Source organism: Sminthopsis crassicaudata, chromosome 1 (assembly GCF_048593235.1).
Source record: "Sminthopsis crassicaudata isolate SCR6 chromosome 1, ASM4859323v1, whole genome shotgun sequence".
NCBI lineage: Eukaryota > Metazoa > Chordata > Mammalia > Dasyuromorphia > Dasyuridae > Sminthopsis > Sminthopsis crassicaudata.
Window position 1 is genome coordinate 68464778 of NC_133617.1, and position 16003 is coordinate 68480780.

General features: G+C 48.7%; 2 protein-coding genes across 15 annotated transcripts in view; one reads left to right on the forward strand and one right to left on the reverse strand.

The window, feature by feature from the left end:
- Positions 1-4406: 4406 nt before the first annotated feature.
- Positions 4407-7238, forward strand: CRB3 (crumbs cell polarity complex component 3). 2 transcript variants are annotated; one of them, XM_074309803.1, is made up of 5 exons: positions 4407-4534; positions 4805-4978; positions 5825-5895; positions 6227-6370; positions 6794-7238. In XM_074309803.1, exons 2-5 carry the CDS (start codon positions 4900-4902, stop codon positions 6872-6874), a joined length of 375 nt encoding a protein of 124 aa, XP_074165904.1. In that variant the 5' UTR covers positions 4407-4534; positions 4805-4899; the 3' UTR covers positions 6875-7238. The 2 variants fall into 2 exon arrangements, with proteins under 2 accessions (XP_074165904.1, XP_074165913.1); XM_074309812.1 differs by having other exon boundaries at positions 4427-4534; positions 4808-4978.
- Positions 7239-8198: 960 nt separating this feature from the next.
- The window catches only part of DENND1C (DENN domain containing 1C), a 10984-nt gene continuing 3179 nt past the window's right edge, over positions 8199-16003 (reverse strand). For 3 of the 13 annotated variants that reach the window (XM_074309682.1, XM_074309665.1, XM_074309676.1), the window contains exons 2-19: positions 15736-16003; positions 15371-15498; positions 14872-15106; positions 14663-14737; positions 14023-14076; positions 13781-13891; positions 13154-13254; positions 13017-13062; positions 12836-12937; positions 11988-12113; positions 11425-11704; positions 11257-11297; positions 11059-11130; positions 10376-10420; positions 10185-10292; positions 9978-10054; positions 9565-9766; positions 8199-8732 (exon numbers count right to left, since the gene is read on the reverse strand). The exon at positions 15736-16003 is cut by the window's right edge. In XM_074309682.1, coding sequence (XP_074165783.1) covers positions 8346-8732; positions 9565-9766; positions 9978-10054; positions 10185-10292; positions 10376-10420; positions 11059-11130; positions 11257-11297; positions 11425-11704; positions 11988-12113; positions 12836-12937; positions 13017-13062; positions 13154-13254; positions 13781-13891; positions 14023-14076; positions 14663-14737; positions 14872-15106; positions 15371-15498; positions 15736-15867 — 2322 coding nt within the window. In that variant the 5' untranslated portion in view covers positions 15868-16003 and the 3' untranslated portion in view covers positions 8199-8345. The remainder of the gene's footprint in view (positions 8733-9564; positions 9767-9977; positions 10055-10184; positions 10293-10375; positions 10421-11058; positions 11131-11256; positions 11298-11424; positions 11705-11987; positions 12114-12835; positions 12938-13016; positions 13063-13153; positions 13255-13780; positions 13892-14022; positions 14077-14662; positions 14738-14871; positions 15107-15370; positions 15499-15735) is intronic. The other 10 variants (XM_074309756.1, XM_074309647.1, XM_074309656.1 and 7 more) reach the window with 8 other exon arrangements.

Genomic DNA, 16003 nt, shown 5'->3' on the forward strand with positions numbered 1-16003 from the left:
CCTCCCTTCTCTAGACACGTGGGATCGGGTGGTGAGGAATGGGACTTCTGCACCGCCCCACCCCCACTCCCCTCTTCACCCACTCGGTGGGTAACTCGTAACAGAAAGCGTGGGATCATGAGGACTCGGGGGCAGGGACTCCTGGGTCCTCCCTTCCAATACAGCTCGAGTGAGAGCGGGGGATGGTGAAAAGCTGAGATTCCTAGATTCTTGGTCTTCCCCTCCTCAGTCCCGTGGGACCTGGGAGTGAGAGGAGACAAGAGGGCAAGACCCAGTTCTGAGAGAGAACAGAGAGAAGGGTAGTGAGGAACGGAGAGACTAGAACTCTTGGGGTCTCAGTCCTCCATTCCTTCAGCACCAGGGCTTCAGAGGATCATAGATTCAGAGCTGCCAGAGGCATCCGAGATCATCTAGTCACCGCGAGCTGGGGATGGTGAGGAGCTGGGTGGGAGGGAGAAATTTCTGGGTTCTGGGACTTATTCCCCTCCATCTCAGTCTTGAGTGTGTGGAGAGCAGGAAGGTGAGGAACTAGGAGGGGGAGGAATTACTGGACCTTGGGTCTTCTCATCCAAGGAACTGAGAGATGGCTGAGGGATGGGAAGTGTAAGGAGTGTGTAAGAGACACAGAAGAGACAGAGGGAGAGACAGAGAGAGAGAGAGAGAGACAGAGATAGAGACAGAGACAGAGAGAGACAGAGACAGAGACAGACAGAGACAAAAAGAGGGGGGAGAGATAGAGACAGAGACAGAGGAGAGAGAGACAGAGACAGAAACAAAGATAGAGACAGAGACAGAGGAGAGACACAGAGACAGAGAAGAGACAGAGAGACAGAGACAGAGAGACACAGAGACAGAGGAGAGACACAGAGACAGAGACAGACAAAAAGACAGAGGGGGAGAGGGGGGAGAGAGAAAAGATATGGTATGTGTACAAGCACAGGGTGGGGAGGTGGGGCTGCTGTTAGGACTTCTAGGTTTAGCGCATAAAACTGGAAGCGAGGTGGGAAAGACCATTGGGGAGTCGGGAAGCAGTGATGACAGGAGAAACCAGATAAGAGGGCTCTTTCCAAACTCAGAAAGCGAGGGTGCAGGAGGAAGCTAGAGACCAATCCCGTGTGCCTGGATGCAAGCGCTATTCCAGGTGCCTTTGCGTGACTCAGTTTCCCAGTTTCTTGGGAATCAACACCTCCTCCCCTAGCAGCGTGTGAGGGAGAAGAGCCCCAGGATCTTTCTAGAGTCGGATAATCTCCCTCAAGCGATTAGGGTCGAGGGGCCCCAACCTGATTTAACGCTAACCCTCCCCCCAGGTCTGGTAAAAAGGTGCCTTGTTGACCGAAAATGAGCCCGCCCGCTCCTTTCCGAGGCATAACTGTGGTTGAGAATCCCAAGATCAAAGCTCGGCCACGGCTCCTTCTTCGGCTCACCATTGGCTCCGGCTCTCAAGGCTGAGCTCAGCCTCCTCCCGCTGACCCCCTGCCGGCACGAGCCTCAACCTTTAGGCTCCGCCCGTCTCCGGAACTCCTTAAAGGGGCAGTGACCCAACATGTACAACAGGTGCCTCGGGTCAGAGAGTATTCAAGGTTCTCCTCCCCCCCCCTCTCCCCCCTCTCCCCTGCCAAATGCCGGCCATGCGTTAATCTCATGTCTAATGGAAGCTCCCAAAATGAAGAGTAGGTCCATTCTCTCGGTGCAGTTTCTCATTTCCACCACTAGGAAGACGTGCTTGGTTGGGGGAGATTTGGTAAGGGTCTGTAAGAGGAACTGATCCAATGAGAACTAGGGTAATGAAACAGTTTCTCAAAAATAAAATAAAATAAAAATAAAAATAGAACCCTTTCCTCGAATTTAGTCAGTAAATGAGCATTTATTAAACGCCTATTTTATGCCTCCTGTGCTGAGCACGAAAGACAAAGGACAGTTCCTGTTTTTAATTGTTACACAATTGCAAACGCCTTTGTGAAGACCATTTTGGGACTCACAGGCCCTGAGGTTAGCAGGGTTCGGGAAAGAATTCTTGCAGAAGGTGGGACTTTAGCGGAGATGTAAACATAGGCAGAGGAATCAGGAGAGATGAGGACGAGAGAGTTGCAGGCATGGGAAACAACCAGCAAAAATAGCTGGAATCTGGAGAGTTCTCGTTTTGAGGAACATCAAGAACAACAATGTGATAGAACTGGAGTACATGGAGTTGGGAAATAAACTTCCCAGTTAGGCCTGGAAAGGTAGGAAGGGCCCAGACTGGGAATGCTAAGCAGTCTGGTTTCCCCTCCATAGGAACCAGTGTGGAGTGGAGTGGAAAGGGTGGGATGATTAGACAAACTTTAAGATCATTGATAATTGAGCAGAGGATGATCTGTGGTAAGGAAACACTGGAAGCAGGGAGATCAACTGTTGGAATAATTCAGGCTTGAGGTGATGAGATTCTGCCTCAGAATGGTGGCAGTTTCAGAGCTAGAGAAGGGGCCACGTTAGAGAAATAGTGCAAAGGCAGAAACAACAGGACTTAATTAATTGGAGGTTAGTGTGAAGACTTGAAAATGACATTTAGGCTTCCAACTTCAAGGGTGGGATGATAGTGGTGCTCTTGGCCATATGAAGAGAGTTAGGAAGAGGAGAAATTGGGGGAGAGGATGAGTCAGTTTTGGACATGTTAAGTTTAAGATGTGCACAGCACATCCAGTTAGAGATGACTAGTAGAAGAGAGCAGAGGGGCTATGTAGATAGTCTCAGTGCAGATAGTTTTTGGAATGCCACTGTGTGTACTCCTGATACCATGGAAAGAATGCTGAATTTGGTGTTAAGGTGCCTGAGTCAGAATCCTACCTCTGCTGCTGCCTGTTTAACATTGGGCAAGTCATTTTAATCTTTCTGGACCTGAATTTCCTTATCTACAAAATGAGGGTTTGGAGTAGATTTCTGAGGTTTCTTCAAGCTCTTTTCAAAATCTATGAAATTGGGGCAGCTAGGTGGTGCAGTGGATAGAGCACCAGCCCTGAATTCAGGAGGCCCCGAGTTCAAATTTGGTCTCAATTAACACTTCCTAGCTGTGTGACCCTGGGCAAGTCACTTAACCCTAGCCTGGAAAAAAAAAAAAAGAAAACATCTATGAAATGATCCTATGTGCCACATAAAGGTGTGTCTCCACATAGGTGTTCTCCCATGAAGTCATATTTCCAAGACACAGTGCTTCTAGTTAATTTCCCCCTCCTTACAGGTGTGGCTCAGAGACGTTTCCCTTTCCCCTTTATCATTATCCATTTGTTATTATCACTCTCCAGTGGTTGCCTTGGTGATTCTTTAGTACTGGTGGAATCTGGTGATTCTTCAGTCAGATAAATCTTGCTTACATTTTCCCACATACTTGTATTTCTCCTTACAGATGTGTTTCTATTCACTGATATGGTTCATTCACAAGTGTGGGAGACACACCTGTTAAAACTCTCACTCATAATATCTGGGTCTTCCCAACAAGTATGTGGTCCCTCCTAACAAGTCCCTTATTTTAGGTGTTTACTCCAACGAGTATGTTTCCATCACTATAAGCATGACCTTCATGTTTTCCCTCTCCTTTGAAGTCATTTTTCAGTCATGTCTGACTCTTCATGACCCCTTTTGAGGGTTTTCTTGAAAAAAATACTGGAGTAACTTGCTATTTCTTTCTCTAGCTCATTTTATAAATGAAGAAACAGAAGCAAATGGGGTTAAATAACTTGCCCAGGGTCACACAGCTAAATAGTGCCTGAAGCCAGGTTTGAACTCAGGATGATAAATTTTCCTGTTCCTGGCTAACTATTTTGTCCACTGTGGCACCTAGCTTCCCTTCAGACTTCTTTAATAGGATAGCTTTACTCCCCATTTGTGTTTTTTTTTCCCTTCTATTACAGGTGTATATTTCCCAAAAAGTGTATATGTCTCCAATATTTCTCCCTATGCACCAACAGGCACACATTACAAATGTCTTTCCTAAAAATTGGTCTCTCCATTTAAAGTACTTCTCCTTTGGGGCGTATCTACCTATTAAATTACAGTAGTGTATTCTTCATTATGTTTTTACCTCATTAAAGATGTCTGTTCTCCCAATACAAGTCTGTTTCTCCAACAGATATTCCTACATGTTTCCCATTACAGATGTGTCCCCCTATGGGTTTAATGCTCCATTTAAATGTATGCTCCCTCACAGCTATATGTCCTCCTGCTACAGACATGATTTTCCCTACAGATGTATGTCCCCCACCCCCAACAGGTATGTCTCCTTAATAGGTGTTTCCCATTAGAGATGTATCTTGTATTACTGGAGTATGTGCCCCAATACAGTCATTCCACCTTACAGGTGTGAGTCCTCAGTTACAGGTGTGTCCAAGTTAGCCCTGCCCCCTACCTGGGGCTCAGGTGCACAGACAGGAAGTTCGCTCCCCCTCCCAGGTGAGTGACTAAACTTTCCGGGTCACGTGAGCGGGTGGAGCCGGCTGGAAACGAGTAAGGGACAGAAGGACCGACTGGCAGACTGAGGACCAGAGCTAAAAGCTGGCGCCAGGTAGGAGGTGGGGCAGCTCAGCCCAACTCTTCAGTTCCCTCAATTTCTCTCCTGGATCTCAAACCTTCTTCCGGGCCAAGATAGGTTAATCTTTAATTTCCAGCCAGGAAGAGCGGATGAGGGAGCTGGGAGGCGGGACTCGAGTTCCTTTTGGGCTGGGGGCACCTGCCCTGCAGGGATCCTGGGTCTGTTCCCTCCCCTTCCCCTCCCCCTCCCCCTCCTGGGGCCTTGGGCTCTCTCCTTTCTTCCCCTCTCCTTTCCCCTTCACAGTAGCCCGAGATGCAGTAGCCACCGGAGGTCCTGCAGTTTGGGAGCAGGAGCCAGGTCAGCCGAAGCATAGGCCTGGTTCGGTTCCCCAGGGGCCCATGGCGAGCAGCCCTGGCCTGGGCCTGTGCTTGGCACTGAGCCTGCAGCTATTGAACTCCCAGCCCGCCTTGGCCCCTAGTAAGTAACTTCAGGTACTGGTGCCTTGTTCAGAGGTGAGAGCCAGGGTGCTTGTGTTCTCCACCCTGAGAGAAGGGAGACAGATTAGAGCTAAAATCCCAGTGGGGATACCTTTCAGGATATATGATTAGAACTGGAGCCCAAGGACAGAGATCTTCTGTTTAGGAGGGAGGGTGGAGGTGGTGGTGATGAACATAACCAGAATGTCTATACCAGATGCCTGGAGACCTGGGAGGTTGTCTTAGCTGGGTTTCCTAAGGATCGATTTAGTTTGGAGAAACCAGCTGGAAGCCGGGACACTTGGATTCCCTCCTGGGAAAGGTCTTAGGATTTGTGTGCTGAGAGTAGGTAAGGCAGGATGCCAGGATATCTGGGGGAAGGGAGAAGAAGGTATTTGGAGCTAGAGGAATAGGAAGCCAGATTTTGGGAAAGAGGGGCTGAGGTTACATTCAATTTTAGTCCTCCTGGCTTCTGTCTGATATGCATGTTGTGTCCGGGCAAAGTCCCTTAAAGGGAAGGGGGTGGAGTTTGAAGGGGGACTAGAGTCGAGGAAAACTGGATTAGGGAAAATCTCGTTTCTGTTCTTGAACTGGACATAGGTATTCTAGGATCTTCGGCCAGCTGGAGCCTTCTTGGGGAGTGGCTGTAATCTTTCTACTAGTTTCGGGAGCCTGGGGGGGGGGTGAATTTTGGTGACTCAGGCACTCCAGGTCTAAGTAGCGAGGCCACACCTACAGCCTGGGGTTGAAATGGCCGGAGGTGGGGAGGGAGGGGGCGATGGCTTTAGTTTTTTGAATGTGACTGCCGGAACCCTCGGCTTCCCCCTTGCTCTCCTTTCTCCCATAGACACTGACTACACTGGGTATGAGAACAACACTACTACCCCTTCCACAGCACCACCAGCCAGTGGGACCCTGGTGAGTTTGTGGCAGGGAAAAGCATTTTCCTGGTAATATAGTATGATAAGGGGAGGCAGGAGATGATATTTATCCCTCAGTGACCTTGACCCAAATTCTCTTTTAGCCTTTATCTTCCCATCTGTAAAGTAGGATGGGAGTGGAGTGGGACTTGGCGTTCCCTGGCAGCTCAAACTGTTCAATATTGTAATCTGTCCAACCCTGACCCTTTTAATAGAGAAATGTGGCAACTGGAGGAGGAGGGGGGAGGCGGTGTGGAGACTTGGGGGGAGGGGATTGACTGAAGATCCCGAATGCCTTGTCAGTGGGTGACTCCCCTCCTTCCCCCTAGTCCCAGGGAGCAGTCACTGCCATCATCACTGTATTCTCAGTCCTGGGTATCCTCCTCCTGGTAGTGGCACTGGTCCTGCTAGGCCGGAAGCTTCGTGAGAAACGCCAAACAGAGGGCACCTACCGGCCCAGCAGTGAAGAGCAGGTGGGTGCCCGGGCTCCACCGCCCCCCAACCTGAAGCTTCCCCCCGAGGAGCGGCTCATCTGAGCACTTCATCCCCCTCTTCCTGCATGTAATCCCATGTCCCATTTCTGGTTTGGGACCTGCTTGACATTGGGCATTCAACCACTGTGACCAGCCCCTTCAGGGAGCATCTGGAGTGACGATGAGGGCTTCAGATGCTAAGGGCTGGTAGGGAGTGGGCAGGGGGGCCCTGTCTAAGCTGCTGGCCATGGCCGACTTCACTGCACCACCAAGCTTGCTGCAGACTTTTGACTTTGGTCTGTGGACATTGGCCTGGAGATGGCGGCTACTTCTGCTTCTCCTGACTGGAACTGTGGTGGCCACCTGGCCTTCTTCCCTGATGACCTGCTCCTGCCTTTCAACCCTGGTCTCCTTGCCTTTCAGTTGTCTCACGCGGCTGAAGCAGCCCCAGGGCCCCTGGACTCGAAGAACAAGGCGTGGGGCTGGGTGTCCTGCTGGGGTTAGGGTGTGTGCAAAAAGCCTGGATCCCCTTTCCCTTTGTGGGGAGGGGCAGAGACTTGGGTGGGTACCCACCCTGAGCACCCCTTCCCCCTCCCCAGGCCATTTGATTAACATTCCACCCTCCCAAAGACTACTTAACTCTCTCAGGACTAACCTTCCCCTCCTGGTGAATAATAATAGGTATTTGTACTGAAAAGGAAGTGCTTGGAAAACTCTTCCTCTCCCCACCCCCTTTCCCGAAACTTATGTCTCTGGTCCTTTCTTTTTTCCTCTCTACCCCCCAGACCACTACCTCCTATTCCCTAGAACTGTCCCTGAGAAGGGCTGCTTGATTTGTATTTTTTATAAAGACGGTCATAAGGTCAAACCCAGTATTTTATCGAGTAGTGGTTGGGATATGGGGTTTGTGCCCCGGGGTAATGGCGAGTAGTAATTAAGTTTTTCCTTCCATACATCTTAGCTCACCTGATTGCTCAAGTTGCCTTTCTGCTCTAAACCCTAATTCTTTCACTAGTGAAAGCAACAGTTCCAGAATGTGTGACTAGGGTTTGATGCCAGAGACTCTAGAGGGGTCCCATAGCTAAATGGGAATAGTAACTGAAATTTTTCTGGTGATTTTAAAGCTTGCAGAATTCTATACCTTCATTATCTAAAGCTTAAGCACAACTACATGAAATAGATACCCAAAGTGTCAATGTTGATTTTACAGATGACAAGAGGTTTGGATCTTCTGTTGTATCACACCTAGTTTAGCTGTTGATGGACAGAGTTGGGATTGGAAGCTAGGGCTTCCTGACTCCACATCTAGCACATTATTCTAAGCCATTTAGTTTGGATTAAGGCTCTGGTGCCAGTTGTGTTACTAAGCGCTTGAAAGTTTATTTGCCAGGGGCCACCATAGAGCACAAAGTACTGTCCTGGCATCAAGAAAATTATTCCCAAGTTTAAAATCTGGCCTCAGACACTTAACTGGTTGTGTAACCCTGGGCAAGTCACTTAACCCTGTTTGCCTCAGTTTCCTCATCTGTAAAACAAACAGGACAAGGAAATGGTAAACTACCACCTTTGCCAAGAAAATTCCAGTTAGTGTCACAAACAGTTGGACGTGACTGAACAACATCACCAAACTGCAAAACGTTTTGTTTCTAGGTGAAACAGGTGAAATAACCCTAGATTTCCAAACTTCTCATTCTGTGATTCTAGCATGTCCCTCACCTGGGGAACCAACAGTCTGGCTGGGAAGGTCTGAGGTATGCCAAGTGGCAGAGCTTGGGATATGTATGGAACAATCCTGCCTCTCCCAGGAGTAAGGATGGAGACCACCGGCACTGGACAAACAGTTTTATTGGGGAGGCTTCAAGGCATAGGATGGGACTTGGTACAAATGAAATTGGTATTGTATGGAAGTGGGAGGAGATCCAAATCAATCTTGGATTTTTTTATTCTCAGCATGGTCTGAGCAGAAAAATTGCCCCTAGCCCTCAAATCGCTTTTTGAGCTGAGCTACCTTGGGATGAATGAAGACCCCCTCTCTGAGACGTGGGGGTACTCCTCTATGAATGTCCTGGGGAACTGGTACAGGACTAGGGGGTCTGTATTCTGCACAGATGTTGGGTATCTCTGACTCTACAAAGACTTTGGAGGACTGAGGTACAGCAAAGGTCCCAGAGGGTAGCAATTGTGGCTCTTGAAATTCTTCCTCAACCAGGAGTTGCTGATGGCTTGAGGAAGGGACTTGGGGGGCTACAGTCTCCATGGAGGTATGAGAAGTCCTGGGTTCTTCCAACTCCTCACTGAGAAGAGCTGCAGTAGGCACTTTGGGGGATAGCAATTGTTCCTTTGAAGTTTCTTCCAGAAGCATCTGGGGGAGAGACCGGGTGGAGAAAAATCAGCTGAACTGAAGTAGTAGGCAGATCTGATAGAGCACTTGAGATAGAGCCAAAGTTCTTAACTCTCCTTGTGAAATGGGCTGCCTGGAGGGATTGTAAGATCCCCTCTACTAAAAGTGGATGACTACTCGGTGGGGACAAGAGTCTTAGAGATGAAAGAAACTAGATAGTCATCTAGTCCAACCTCATTTTGTAGATGAGTCTCCATAGACATTGAGTCTTGTCTAAGCTCACTTTACCAAATGCTAGAAATCAGGATTCTGTTAAATCACAGCTTCTTGAACTTTTCTCATTCATGACCCCTTTTCACCCCAGAAATTTTTACTCAACCCTGACTCAGGTCTGAGCAGCTTTTGATTGTATTTTGTGACATGAGGGTAAGTGCAGTGTAAAATGAACATGTGTATTCAGAACCAAAGCTCCAGTAAAATTGAGCGATGCAACATGGGCAAGCACTGCCAGAGACACTTTGGGATTCAATGTAGGTTTGATTTTTGTGTTGACTTGGTTGTTGCTTTCAGAAACCTTTTACTGTTGCCAAATTTTTTTTCCAATCCCACATTGTTACATGACTGGTGGTGACCCACAGTTTAAGAAGCTTTAAGCTAGATGACCTGTGAAATCTCCAGCTTTGCATTATTGTTTAGAGGTAGAAAGAAAACTAGAAATTTTGGAAAGAAGGATGACCCAGGCAACTGATGGAACCAATGGATTTAGTGCCACCCCTCCCCCATCGTAGGGAGAACCCGTTAATTGAGGTAAACGGTCTAGTGGCTGAGCTGGAGGCTCTAAAAGAGGACTCACCAAGTTGAAACAGCTGCTCTGGTCTAAGTGGCAGCTGTCCAAGCTATGGCTGGGGTGCAGACCAGGGGATTCTTCAGGCCCAGACATCCCAATGCTGAGGTTGTCAAGGATCTCCCCAAGCAGGTCCAGTTCTCCTGAGCTCAGGAAGTTGCTATCGAAGTCATCTTGTCCCCAGGGCTCCTTGAGCCCAGACAGAGATTCCCTGAGGGAGGAAAGAGAACTCAAACTTTATATTTATTTAGTATTTTTCCCCAGTTAGATTTAAAACAATTTTTTTTACATTTGTTTTTAAAACTTTTGAGTTCCAGATTCTCCCCCTTTTCCTCAGCCTCTATTAAGAAACTACCTGTGAAGTTATGTAAAACATTTTGTTCCCAAATCTAGAATCCCAGGCCTGGGAGAATCCAACCTACCTTTGTTCCTCTCTCCCAGGAATCTCGTCCTCAGGTCGAGATTGGGATCTTCGGTGTCGGGGACGAAGGGGCCTGGACTAGAAGTGATATGTTGTGGAGGTTAACATTTCCCAGACTTTTTCCTTCAGGGTGTAAAGTGGCTCTTGGGTTTTGATCATGTATCCATGTGGTGATCTGTACATGTCGGGGTAATCTGATGTTCCTTACCTGGCCAAAGTGGTGGGTGATGGGTAGACGATGTTGAAGACATTCAGAGCGGTTGTCTGGGGTTGGGACCCGAAGAGAACCCCACCTCTGCAGCGAGAGGTCATTATCCTGTGGGGGAAGGGGAACTTGTAACCAAAAACCTTGTCTTCACCCCACTTCCAGGCCTTCCAGTTAATCCCTCTCAGTCTTACCTTCCACTTCAGCCGATTTTGTACTCCTTTGAGTCCAATCTTGGCCTGGGGATGGGAAAAAAGAAAAGGAGATGTGGTTGGAAGGGATTCTTAACTAATAGCTGACATTTTGAAGCCCTTTAAAAAGAAAAAAGTCTGCAAAGTAAATTACATTCTGTCATTTGATCCTCGTGACAAGGGAAGATAAGGAGTTTGCTGGTATTGTCCCCATTTTACAGATGAGGAAACCAGGTAGTAAAGTGACTTGCCCGGGCTCTCTGGTGTGGGATTTGGGTCTGAGTCTCAATGCTTCCCAACCCAATACTGTTGAACCTTGCAGCAGTCTAAGTTAGAAAGGCCCCATGCACCAAAATTTAGCCGGTGCAAGAATGTAACACGATAGATTCTGCAGTTTTAAAATTTGTTACATATCCTTTGTGGAAACAGTCACTATTTGAATCAGCTTTTTTGAAACTAGTTAGCAAGGAATCTATCAGATTGTACCACATCCACGTCTATTGGGTGAGCTCCTCCCCTTCCCTGATGGTAACTCCCTATCCTGGGCTCCCTGGGTCCCTCCTTGCCCCTGAGCCCTATATGCAAGCTCTGTATTCTCCTAAGATTCTTTGCTCCCACCCAGCACCCAGCTTGGCACCCAACTTTGATGCTGCCCCACCCCCATCTCCTGCCTGCTTAGTGCTTACGGATCGGTACATGTTCCTCACGGCTGGCTGGGTTTTGGCCTTCACAGAATGCAACAGGGCTCCTCCACCTTTCTGGAGATGGATACAGGAGAGGCTCATTGCTGGGAGTAGTGGGGGAAAAGGGCAGGGAGATAAAAGAATGGCTAGGTTTAAAGGAATACAGAGCAAGAATTGAGACCCTGGGGGAATTTTTCTTACTTTCAGATTATCTGCCCAGAGCTGATAGGATCGCAGGTTTCCTGGTTTGGGGGAGAGAAAGACTTTGGCCACCAGTGTAATGACTGGTCTATTCCCCATTCTTCCCTTCCAGCCCCAGTTTGAGGCTGGGAACGTGATCACCCCCAGGCTGGGATTCTAATGTCTCACCTGAGGCCAGGCCATTGCTAGTGATCTCTTGTTCAAACAGGTCTGAGAAGCCTTCCCCAGAATTCAGCTTCTCAAGGCGCTCATCTATGAACTGGGGAGGGACAATCAGATTTATAGCCAGCCCTGGCACTTGGGGATACCCCTTTCTCCTGGGCCGACTTCCTTGGCCTGGATATACCTGTTTGAAGAGTTGGAGGTGGATGGCACTTTGTCTGAAGGTTTGTAAGGGTCCTGGCTTCTGAGCCACAAAAACTTCTTCTTTGAACTTCATAGGTTGTCCCTGGGGAGGGGGGGGATGTGCATCCGAAAATGCGTTTCCCATTTTCATCCTTTCACCTTGATCAGAACCCCAGTCAAAGGGCTAACCCTTGATTCCACCCCATCACTGCCACCCAGTTGAGCTGACTAAAAGGAAAGTAATAGAACCCAAGGAATTCTTTATTCTTTGTATCCTTGACTACACCCCCATGGCTTCTTCGTCTTAGGAGTCTTGCTCTTCATACCCCAGTAGTCTAATCCCTTCCCACCCTCCCCAGGGCCTGGGCATCTGGATGTCTGCTCACAGGACTGCAAATCAGTGCATCTCTGTAACCACCAAACAGCATAGCTTGGGCCCTCAGGAAGAGTCGAGAGACACCATCACCAGCAGCCAAAGCTTCCTTTCTTAGCCTTAGTCTCAGAAGAGACACCTGGTCCAAGAAGAGGTAGAACAAGGGAACCTAAGAGGGATCATCTTCCCCCTCTTCTTCCCAGCAGGTGTGTGAGGGACTCAGCCCCCAGAACATAACACTATCACAATGCATCTGGAGACTAAGCCAAAGGTCCTTGGGTGGTTTATAAAGAACTTGGAATGATAGAGCCATTCATGAGGCCTAGAATATCAGTATAAAAGGCATCTTTCTAGACTGGGAACTATAAAGACATGGAGATCTTCCAATACTACATCCTCAGTTTGCATGGGGAAACAAGTCCCAAGAATTTAGAGAAGGGGCCTAAGGCTACTCAGGATAGCAAAATCACGATTTGAAGTCAGATTGCTGACTCTAGTTCTCTTTCCCTCATCAAATCCAACCTCCATATTTTACAGAAGGGGAAGTTGAGACCTAGGGTGTGAATGAATAATGGTTTCCTTAAGGTTACATCTTGAATTCAGAACAAAAAAAGGCAAGAATTCAGGACTCCTGACTCCTAGCCTATTATTTCAGCAATTTGTAGGTAATGCCTCAGTTTCTAGGAAGACAGGGGTCCGTGGGAGTGTTTTGCATTTTGTTCATCATTGTAAAATTTAGAGTGAAGTATATGTGCCCTACCTGCACCCAGACAATCTTAGAATGCGATGATATTAGATGGGGAATGGTTGTCAAAGACGAAGGGAGCCTTGAAGGAAATCACAGGGAAGGTAAGAACTGACCACGTCAGGGGGTAGTGTGTCCACATCCTGGAATGGTGACTCCAAGGTGTTTGTGTCCACATTCAAGATGACCACATCCTCCAGGCCCTTGTCCCGCACCCTCTGAGAGGAGAGAATCAGGTTGCCCTCTGGTTTCTGGATCTTAGAGAACCAACTGTCTTTGCTTCCCAGCCTCACTCACCTCAATAAGGCTGGTGTGGACACCGATGAGGTAAGGCATGGGGGCACTGCAGGTAGAGGGAGAATGACTTAGGTGAGATAAGGAAGGGATAGCTAAAGAAGGAGATCACCATGCTCACGGCCTGCCAATTTCCTCACCAGCAATAGTCCAGCAAATGGGGGGGTAGTGTGGGGATGAGTATGTGTTCCCAATGCATAGGATACAGCAAGCCACAGGATGCATGAACACAGGCTGTCAGCTGGGAATGATGGAGATCCAAAGAGAGGGAGTTAAGGACCCATTGTCCAACCATATAGGCTCCCATAGTCTGAAGACTGGTCCTTTCCTCTAATGTTTCCAGAACCAAATTCCTTCCATTTCACATTCACTCCCTATCACACTAGCCCAGAGTTAATTTCCCATCCATAGATCTGCCTTCCCTTCATACCTGTCCCTTCTAGACCCCTGGTATAAGCATCCTTGTTCATATTCTGTATTCAGAGATACTCATGACTTCGTAAGTTCTGGGCCACTAGGCCTTGTCTCCTAGCCTAGAGGTTCTTCAGTAACCTGGCTTTGTGTTCCCTTTCCTACCAAAAGGATCCTGAATCCTCATCCTTACTCCTCTGACCCCAGAGACTCAGGGCCGGCAGAGCCACTGCCATCATTGCCGAATTTTCCCAGCCCCTGAATTTGCATCCCCACTCCTTTGTTGCTTAGGATCTCATTGCCCTAATCTGTTTCATCTTCAAGCCAGATGAGGACCGAATAGAGCTGGGTCTCACCGTGCTGAGTTTGCTGGCAGTGAGCAGAACTCTACGCTCACTGAGCAGAGAGCTATAGAGGCCCACGATATTCTCTGAAGCCACAGCCACCACCAACTCAGTCAGGTTCCTCTGTGAGCAGATGGATAGACAAGGGACAGCAGTGCCAGTTGGGCTTGAAGCCTCCTGTCTCTGGCCAATCCAAGTTCCCATCCTCAGCCCTGCCCATTCTAATCTTGCTCCCCCGTTGAACCACAACTCACATTTTCTGGGATGGAGGGCAAGCATGCAGAATTTGGAGCAATGAAGCAGGAAAGCTGAGGTTGGGAAGAATATCAAGGTTTCAGATCAAGCTCCTTCTTGACTTCCAGATCTCCAAAGGAATCCAGCTTCCCCATAATTTTCTCACCACTCCCTTCCTGATTACTCCTGGCTTTTGTTATCAGATCTCTCCAAACTAACCAGAACCCTCCACTTGATCTCTCCTGACTTTCAATACCATCTTCTGAAAGGTACACCACTCCCAACAAATTTCCACACAATCCCCATGGAGTTTCACAAGGTAATGCTATTTGGTTTACATCAAAATACTTCATTAGATCCCACCAGGTACTAGGTTTCCTGTCAAGATCTAGATAATTGGGGGCAGCTAGGTGGTTCAGCGGATAGAGCACCAGCCCTGAAGTCAGGAGGACCTGAGTTCAAATCTGGCCTTAGACACTTAATACATTCTAGCTGTGTGATCCTGGGCAAGTCACTTAACCCCAGTTGCCTCAACAACAACAACAAAAAGATCTAGATAATTGGATCTCCCTGGGATGCACTCTATTATCTGTAGTTTTCTAGATGTTTTACTCCTTGCCCCCAGACTCCAGTTCCTACCCCAGCCCTTTCCCAATTCACCAGTTGGTTGGTCCCAGGTGCAGGAGGCAGGGGACTGGGGTGAGTGGTAATTTTCAGCTTCCCTTCCTGACGGTCCTGAAGGTGCAAATTTAAGAAGTAGGGATGAAGAATGGGGCCAAGGCACTTTTCCACTCCAGCCCAAGAAGCTGGCTATCCCAGTTGGAACTTTAAAGTAATGGAGACCCAGTGTTCCAGAATGGGATACAGACCAGAGACAGTCCCAAAGAGGCCTCTGGCCCAGGTACTGGATGCAGATACAAGGCAGAGAGAAGTTCTTCAGCCTCAGAGACCTGTGAATGGAGGCAGGAGCACTCAGGCAAACGGGGACAAGCAGGCAAGTGGAGGTGGGGAGTGGAGAGGAAAAGGGGCCTTACCTGATTCTGGGCTAACAGGTCCCCAACATTGTTGAGCAGTTTGTAGAAAACCTCAAACCAGGGCAGATCACTGAGGGGAGAAGGGGCAGCTGGCTCAGGAGGGGAGCAGGATTCCATCCCAGCCCCTGGGTGGGGGGGACTGGAATAGAACATTCAAGCTGGAAGGAGCCTTAGAGAATGTCATTTGGGCATGCTCCTCTCCACCCCCCAGCTTTTGACAGATGGATCTTCGAGAGCAGATGGGAACCTACCCAAGTTGCACAGCTAATCTGTGACAACTAGGGACATCCTAGGCCTGCTGGTCCCCAGCCCATCATTCACTCCCACCCCTTACCCTCCAACCTGAGTATGCAGAGGCAGCTTCTGGCACTGGTACCCAGGCGGCAGAAGCCAAATCTTCGGCTCCCAGACAAGTCGGTGAGGACAAAGGTGAAGTGCTGGGCAGCTAGAATGTGGCCTGCTCTGGTAAATGTGGGAGGGAGGGAAGGAAAAGCTGCTCAATGCCTCTGCCCCACCTCATGCCGCCTCCCAGGCCCCCTCACCCACAGCAGAACTCAAATTCATCCCAGCCATCAGTCTCTCCTCTGTCCCTCCCAGCCTCAGTCTCCCTTTGTCCTGCTGTTTCCCTCTGTCTCTTTGGCTTTGGGTCTTGATGTCTCTTGTCTCTCTGTGGATCTTTCTCCATTTTTTTCTCCTCACCTCTCCAAGTCGAAAGGGAAACAGAATTTGGGTACCGTTTGCATTAATTCCTAGGGATGAAAACAGTGAGGGCAGTTTGGCCAGGGGCAGGGTTTGGGGGATGGAGGGTGGAGAAGGTCCAAACCTGGACATAGAGGCCTCCTTAGGCCCTTCCCCATCCCATCAGGGCCTGGATGTCTGGGTTCTTTCATCCCTCCCCCATCCCTTTCTTTGGTTGGGGTCCCCACAGAGGAGGCAAGGGATGGCAGGGCTAGAACCCTGGCACATA

Bases quoted from the DNA above. Each gene is read 5' to 3' on its own strand.
- CRB3 (XM_074309803.1), top strand. From the start codon at position 4,900: ATGGCGAGCAGCCCTGGCCTGGGCCTGTGCTTGGCACTGAGCCTGCAG. The intron at 4,979-5,824 runs GTAAGTAACTTC...TTTCTCCCATAG, and splicing joins CCAGCCCGCCTTGGCCCCTA to ACACTGACTACACTGGGTAT. The intron at 5,896-6,226 runs GTGAGTTTGTGG...CCTTCCCCCTAG, and splicing joins CACCAGCCAGTGGGACCCTG to TCCCAGGGAGCAGTCACTGC.